The sequence below is a fragment of the Oryza sativa genome, chromosome 4, assembly GCF_034140825.1.
Source record: "Oryza sativa Japonica Group chromosome 4, ASM3414082v1".
Classification (NCBI taxonomy): Eukaryota; Viridiplantae; Streptophyta; class Magnoliopsida; order Poales; family Poaceae; genus Oryza; species Oryza sativa.
Genome location: NC_089038.1, coordinates 20,102,120 through 20,109,854, shown reverse-complemented (window position 1 = coordinate 20,109,854; position 7,735 = coordinate 20,102,120). Strand labels below are relative to the sequence as shown.

The 7,735-nt window shown below is 43.8% G+C and overlaps 1 protein-coding gene across 1 annotated transcript; it reads right to left on the bottom strand.

Moving 5' to 3' along the window:
• Positions 1-2,078: 2,078 nt before the first annotated feature.
• Positions 2,079-5,869, bottom strand: LOC4335718 (nudix hydrolase 12, mitochondrial). The gene is made up of 3 exons (XM_015778234.3): positions 5,271-5,869; positions 5,028-5,111; positions 2,079-2,969 (listed from the first exon to the last, which is right to left on the bottom strand). The coding sequence occupies exons 1-3, from the start codon at positions 5,484-5,486 to the stop codon at positions 2,601-2,603; spliced, it is 669 nt and encodes a 222-aa protein (XP_015633720.1). The 5' UTR covers positions 5,487-5,869; the 3' UTR covers positions 2,079-2,600.
• Positions 5,870-7,735: the final 1,866 nt, after the last annotated feature.

Below are 7,735 nucleotides of genomic sequence, written 5' to 3'. Positions count from 1 at the left end.
GAGAGCACTTTTCATATACACTCTATTCCTATAAGACAACAGAAACAAGAAGAAATAACTTTAGGGCACAATCATCAAACTACAGAGATAAACTAATCAGATATGTTCGTTCATACCGTAGAGCGTAGAACAGACGGGATGCTTTCTCGTGCTTTGAGACGAATGCCACACAAGATTTTTCAATCTTATGTGGTGGCTGGTTTGAATATAATCAAAGAACTTGCAACTGAACCTCGTCATCTCAAACTTAAGATTATATATATATGGCCCCTGAGTACAATGTATCTATTCCTTTCTTGTGCACAAGAGCAGAACAAAGGAGTAAAGAAGCAGTGGATGAGTGTGTCCTTTCTGGTAGTACGTTTCTTGCAGGAAGAGCAACAAATAAAGAACCAAAGATATGTTTGATTCCCTTAACAAATTAAAGCTGAAGGTTGGCTTAGATGATTACCATTTTCCTTTTGGTATATAATCATGCTGATCGAGAACATATATATCGATCTCCTTCCATCTCACGACTTAATTTGATGGCTTGAGACTTGATCTGTGATGTATTATCTCCGGTCTGCACAACCCTGACCAAACATTTTTCGTCATCTGCCATGTACCGGTAAGCGCTACACTTGCAAGGTTTTTACATGTTATGCATCTCAGTTGTCAAAGTAGAGATCTTTGGAGATGATTATGCTCCTCAATTCCATAGGCATATCCACTGGCTCTAAAGCTCAGAGAAATGTTTGTAATGCCCCACTTGTGACATAGCAGTGTTAAGCTAGGAAAATTCAGATCTAACATAGCAACTAGGGATCCATGACCGAAAAGTATTTTTGAGTTCAACACTATGGGCCCTCCAGGCGTGTGGATGTCAAATCGGTGGCAAATTTTCTTGGCATGAACTAACTTGAGGCCAGGTCAATATACCCTCCGGATGGTTGTAACTGTTCTTGCTTTCCTGCAAAATGGAGAGCAAAATTTCTATACTCCATCCAGCAGAAAGAACACTAGCAACAGACCAACATGTTTTCTAGTATGCACTTTTCAGAACTCAGGCTTCTGAAAAGTCAGAAGACTAAATTCAGGGAATGGGAAGTGATCCAAAAGGCAAAACTGAACAAGGTTTTTTGGCTAGCATTTGTGACGGCCATCACCTGATCATGTAAATCTCTGGACCATGTCAATAGCCTATGGTGGAATCCAAGTCCAATGCGCTTTAGTATATCCGCATGCACGCATTCTCTGAATTCAAATGTGTCTGCAAGAATGACTAACCCTCTGAACAAAAATAAGGGGAAAACACATTATGATTTGCTACATTGGTCGTTGTTATAGTTCTTTATACTACAAAGGAGTGCAAAAGTTTCTCTCAACTAGTGTGGAAAGCAGCTAGAGACAACTACAGTCCATACTAGGCTACATGAAACCTTTTCTGAATTCTTCAATTATAAAGTATGAGATCCAAGAGATATCTACATGACTAAACAGAGGATGGCATGTCAAGCTTTTTGTAGCAGACATTAGAACATGGCAAATTGACAATGAACAGTGATGCAATCAAGAAGAAATGGTGAGAGTTCTATTGGCTGCTAGATAGACAGGCCGGCTACTCTACTGATCCTATTACAAAAAGCCCTGGACCTTGTCAAATGAGGGATGATTGAAGATACCAAATTGCCGGCTTTGTTCTCGGTGCTTTCTGGATTGGAGTACAGGTCAATTAGGACGGCCCAGCCCACTAACAAACTTGGCAATCAGGAGGCCATTGACTCGTTCCTTTCCTTTTCCTCTTTGATTATTATCCCTCCTTGTGACTGCGCAAATCAAGAGTTGGTTTACAAGTTAGATATAAACAAGTCTCAGGCTCATTTGATCACCATTGTTTCAGAAGAAGTTTTTTAAAAGCATAGGTGATATAAAGGTATAATCTAGACTTCAAAATTTTCAGTTTGTTTTCATGTCTTCAGTTTCAGTATAAATATATGTCTACCGTTCATTTGAGTGTGTGCAGTGAGATGCAGTTCCAGATTTGTATCAACACCAACAAGTGACAACAAGACAGTCAAACCTTGACATCAAAAAGGTAAGGAAATTCGTATGCACAATTATTCATTGACTTGAGAAAACTCAGTTGATGACAATTAGAACAGAACATTTACATGAGAGAACTCAGGTGGCCCTAAGAGCTTCACATTACAGGGATTAAACATAAGAAAACCCCCCCAGCAACAGCCACTGGATTGATCATACAAGCTGACACACAGACACTGCCTCCATAGAACTAGAAACCAGGGTCATTGAACAATTAATTTCACCCTGCCTTCAGTTCAGAGTCCAGAGGCCAACCAATACCAAGTTCAGGAAAAATGGCTGCCGCTGATGAGGCTCTCCTCCCTTACGACAACGATCACAAAACCATGAGAGGATCCATTTTTCATGCAGTGATGAACATGCACTAACAAGAGAGAAACTCACTAGATGGAACAGCAAGAAAAGAAAAGAAAACTTAGTTGAAAAGGATATATATAGAGAGACAAGAATGATCATTAGATCATTCTGCCTTCTGAACTTTGCCATCGTCATTCGTCAGACACAGCGGCATCTGATCAGCAGAGCGCCACCGCCCGGTCGGCGGCGGCTGCGGCGGCGGCCTTGAGCATCGCCAAGCCGTACACTCCGGCGTGCTCGCTCGGCTCCGGCTGCGGCGGCGGCAGGAGAAGGAGGCAGCGGCGGTCGAGCAGCGCGGCGAGCGCCTCGCGCATCCAGCCGTAGCGGGAGAGGCGGAAGGCGTCGGCGGGGGGTAGCCAGCGGCGGCCGTGGGTGGCCTGCTCCGGCCACCGGTCCATCTCCTCGGTGACCTCGAGCTCGAACATGTAGCCCTTACACGCGCCGCCCCGGGGGCTCCGGCTCGCCTCGCCGCCGCCGCCGCTCTGGCTGCTCTTGCTCCTCATCACCCACATCCCCAGCGACACTCTCTGCATGCATAGTTGATTTGTTCAGAAAAAGAAACGAAAATTTTACACCGCATCAGCATCAGCCAAGGAATTCGTCTTCTATTTCTTTAGATGATAGAATTCGTTCAGTTCTTTACTTTCGAAATGCTATAGTTATAACTAATACAATGACAACCAATTATTCTCTCTACGGAGGTTTCTGTTCCAATTCGTTGTATTGGGATAGGTTATACTCCCTCCGTTTCAAAATGTTTGACACCGTTGACTTTTTAAGCCTATGTTTAATCGTTCGTCTTATTAAAAAAATTGCGAAATATATAAAACTATATGTATACATGAAAGTATATTTAACAATGAATCAAATGATATGAAAAGAATAAATAATTACTTAAATTTTTTGAATAAGACAAATGGTTAAACATATACTAAAAAGTCAACGGTGTCAAATATTTTGAAATGAAGCAAGTAACATTTAAGAACAGATGAGGAAGTACTTATATAATTTAGCAATTTAGGGGATTAATTAGATTATGTGTGTTGGGCGAACAGTTGACAGGCCACATGGTTGATGGTCTCCATGCATGCATGCAATCAATATAGTACAAGATAAGATGATATGAGCAATCTGTTGACTTGGATATCTGAAAAATTATTTCAGGTCTTTCTGACGAACGAACGACAAGGCCAGCCAAACGACAAATAAAAGAAGCAATGGTTCACACTTCACAGTTCACACCGAGGTGACACGATATGTAATCTCTCTTTCTTAATTTGTTGAAATAAAAAACATATATGATTTTGAGAGAACAATTGGTTTATTATTATTCCTTAACTTGTACTTCCTCCGTTTCATATTATAAGACTTTACAGCATTGCTCGTATTCATATAGATATTAATAAATCTAGACATAATACGGACAATGCTAAAAAGTCTTGTAATATGAAACGGAGGGAGTAGTATTTACTCTGGTTTTTATCATGTCACTGAGTCAACAGCCATGTCTTCCTGTCCTGTTGGTTCTGATCAACAAATGCTCCCGGCAAGTTTTGTCAACAGGGAAATTTCCCTGTCGCTTTCCTGGCTGGCTCATCACTGATCACTGTTGGCTCATTTACACACTGCTACTTTATGAAATAAATTATAAAAAAAAAGAGTAAGTTTTAAGATGGGTCTCTACTATTTACTTTAGAATAGTTATTAAAATTTAATCAATTATATCCTAAATATCAAATATTTTTACCTAGAACAATAGTATTAACTCTGGTTTGAGCTTTAATGGTCAGGCTTTTGTCGAAATACGGCATATGTAACTTGCACTTGTATCATCCACATGGTTTTTAGGCTGAACAAACTAATGTATTTTGGCTATAACTAATAAGACAACAAATAGAAGATGAGAGTGTTTGTTGTTATGCATAGTTGATTGTGGACACGAGCAAGACACAGAAGTAAAAACATCCACATTATCTAAAAAGAATGCAGGCCGGGGTTGCTTGCATGGACAATATTCATCCACATAAGGACGTAGACAGGCGACGTCGACACAGCTACGTACTTTTCTACAGGCTTCTGCTAGCAGATTGCTACAAAAAGACTTATTGCCAGTTTGCTTGCTTGGCACTGTGCAAACAGCATGCAAGAACGTGGTACACGTACATATATTGATATATACTCGCAATATTCAAATTTATAGTCAAAAATCTCTTTGTCTTTAGGGGATGAAAGGATTAGCTGAATCTGCTTCAGCTTGAAAATTTTGATCAACTGAAAGTCGTTCCGGAGGAGAGAAAAAACGATGAGAAATACGGGAAAATGGAAGCAGTGTACCATGGAGGTACGGTAACAGCGGGTTTATATCCTCTACCATGATATCACTACCATTACAGACACTGACGTGTAGGATAATAGGAGGTTACAACCTGCCCGTATATCAGTGATTGTGATGGTAGTAACATTATTACGGTAGAGGCTCATCACCTAGTAACAGCCGATGATGTAAATTATTTTCATTATCTTTAAAAGGAAATTAAAGAAAGAAAAATGGAGGCGGAGAGAGGTCAGGAGAGATATGGGCTTACGTTGATGTTGCCCTTGACGCCGGCCTCCTCCATCGCCTCCCGGCACGCCGCCTCGTACACGTCCTCGTCGTCCTCCCACCCGCCCTGCATGTCGCAGCCGGCGATCGTTAGTGATGAATCAAGCAAAAGAGCGAGCTAGCTAGCTAGGTGATCGTTCATGGCATTTTCATGGTATCGATCTGATGATGATGACGACGACGATGGCGCTAGATGTTGTTTGGTTATTATTATTGTTATTATTACCTTGGGGAAGACGAGGTCGGCTCGATTGGGCGTGGACACCATGAGCACCTCCAGCTCGCCGCCGCCGCCGCCGCCGCCGGCGGCGACCACACGGTACGGCACGCAGCCGGCGACGAGGCGGTACTCGCCGTCGTAGCGCTGCCTCAGCCTCCCCTTCCTCGCCGCCACGACCGCGACCTCCTCCTCCTCTTTCTTCTTCGACGACGACGCCGCCATTGCTGGATCGATCGATCGATCGATCGGAGCCGTAGATCGATGCGACGAGCTAGCGACGGGATGGGTGTCCTCGGCGAACTCTCCTTCCCGCGCGATTTATTTAAAGGGGCGGAGAGGCGGGGGTCGTCGTCGTCATTGGGTCAACCGCCATTAACGCACCCCCAGCAACACACAAAATTAAACAAAGCAACAACTCGATTCTTTCTCTTCAACTCCCAAGAAGAGGAAGAAAAGAAAGAAAGAAGAAGAAGATGGATAAAAGAAATCGTGGAGGAACGAATTGGGCGGCGCCTCGAGCCGGCCTATGATTGAGATCGAGGAGGTGCTCTGCTCCTGCTGGCTATTCTATTCTTGCTCTCTCTGTTTTTGGGTTTGTTCTTCCCGGGAGGAGGAGGGATGGACGGACGGGGGATTTATAAATAAATGTGTGAATAGGTGGGAAGGACGAAGCTACGTGAGAGGGGGCCGGGAGGGTGTGGGGCCCATATGGAAGCATATCCTCCGTGGCAATCACAGTGAAATATATATTCCCTCTAACATACTCCCTTTGTCCCATAAAAAACAAATCTGGCACCAGATGCGACATATCCTAGTACTATGAATCTGAACTAGCGTATGTTCAGATTCGTACTATTAAAATGTATCACATTCGATACTAGGTAAGTTTTTGTGGGACGGAGTGAGTATTATATACTCACAGTAGAAAACACAGGTAGGTTGTTCCCTTTTTTACCCAACTCTTCTCAATTGTCTTTCATATGCACGCTTCCAAACTACGGTGTGTTTTTTTAAAAAAGTTTTTTATAAAAAAATTGTTTTACAGAAATCATATTAATCTATTTAAAAAAATAGCTATTAATCGTACGCTAATGAGTCGCTTCGTTTTACGTGCGTGAGAGATTAGCTCCCAACACCATAAAACGAACATAGCCTAACTAAGGCATGAACAATGGTGTGATGTTAGCGTCTAATGGAAAATGTTTTATATAAATAATATACGGTCTAATGAATATGTTAGTATAAACAATATACAGTCCAGATATGTTAATAAGTACTACCTCTGTTAGATGTAAGCATTTTTTTAAGATGAGTACGAGTATTAAGGAAGTATGTGAAAATGATCAAAGAAAAATTATGATTGATTAAGAAAAGAAAATAGATAAAGAAATTAAATGTAGAATGATCGTGATTGGTTAAGAGGAGGATAGGTGAAGAAATAGCTTCATTTTGGGATATAGTATTATGCTTAAATTAGTTTCATTTAAAGACATAGGTAGTGCATATATACAGTCTGACAAGTCATCTATAGAATCGTATCATTAATTATATTTGTCGGTGACATGGGGCCGGGGGTATCGTGACTAGAGGCTTGGGTAGCCACGGTCACCCACGTGGCCTGACCCCCTCGGGGGGGTTGGGCCCGAAGGAGACGTGGCCACCCCTCCCTCTGTCTCCCCGAGGGGTCGGGCCGCTCCCGTTTCGGCCCCGAGGGCTGGGGCGCCCCGACCCCCTGTGGTTTTGGCGCCACGTGTGTGGGTTAGGTGAGCACAGCGGCGCTCACCTAACCGCATTTATAGCGGGCTAGACGAGCGCGCCACGCCGCATTCAATGCGGCGCAGCGCATGCTTATCCGGTCTGTGACCAGTCGCGGTATGTGACCGGTCACAGACCGGTCAGATCGCGGGTTAGGTGACAACAGGTGGCCTGTCACACGCCTCGCCCCGTCCCGTCGGAATGATGAGAGCTTCCTAGCTCTCGTCCCTAGCCGGAGCCGGCGTGCCAACTCCAGGAGTGGGTATGTCAGTCCCGGTCAGATTCATTCCAGGCTTCAGCGCAAGTATGGCAAGGAAGTCGCTGGCCAGTAAATGAAGGTTGAAGTGGGCGTCCACCGGGAGAGCTGACGAGCGGAGCAGGAGACGTGTGTGCTGCTTGTCAGAGGTCATTTTCGGCTGTAGATTAGCCCTCATTGCAAAAAGCATGTTTCTTTTCTTAGGCAGCTAGAGGCCTATGTGGTGACCCCTAACCAGATAAAATAAAGGAGGCCCAGGCCTAAAGAAAGAGGAGGTCGAACTCTGGGGAGGGGATGGGAGAGTCTGAACTCTCTCTCGCTCTCGAGCTCTCTGGCTCCAGAGCTTTCTGTATTCCTTCACACACAGATCCACCAGAACACAGGAGTAGGGTATTACGCTTCTCAGCGGCCCGAACCTGTCTACGTCGCCCGTGTCTTGTGCATTTCCTCTCTCGCTGAC

Bases quoted from the DNA above. Each gene is read 5' to 3' on its own strand.
- LOC4335718 (XM_015778234.3), bottom strand. From the start codon at position 5,486: ATGGCGGCGTCGTCGTCGAAGAAGAAAGAGGAGGAGGAGGTCGCGGTC. The intron at 5,112-5,270 runs GTAATAATAACA...TGCGACATGCAG, and splicing joins CCGACCTCGTCTTCCCCAAG to GGCGGGTGGGAGGACGACGA. The intron at 2,970-5,027 runs GTAAGCCCATAT...CTATGCATGCAG, and splicing joins GCGTCAAGGGCAACATCAAC to AGAGTGTCGCTGGGGATGTG.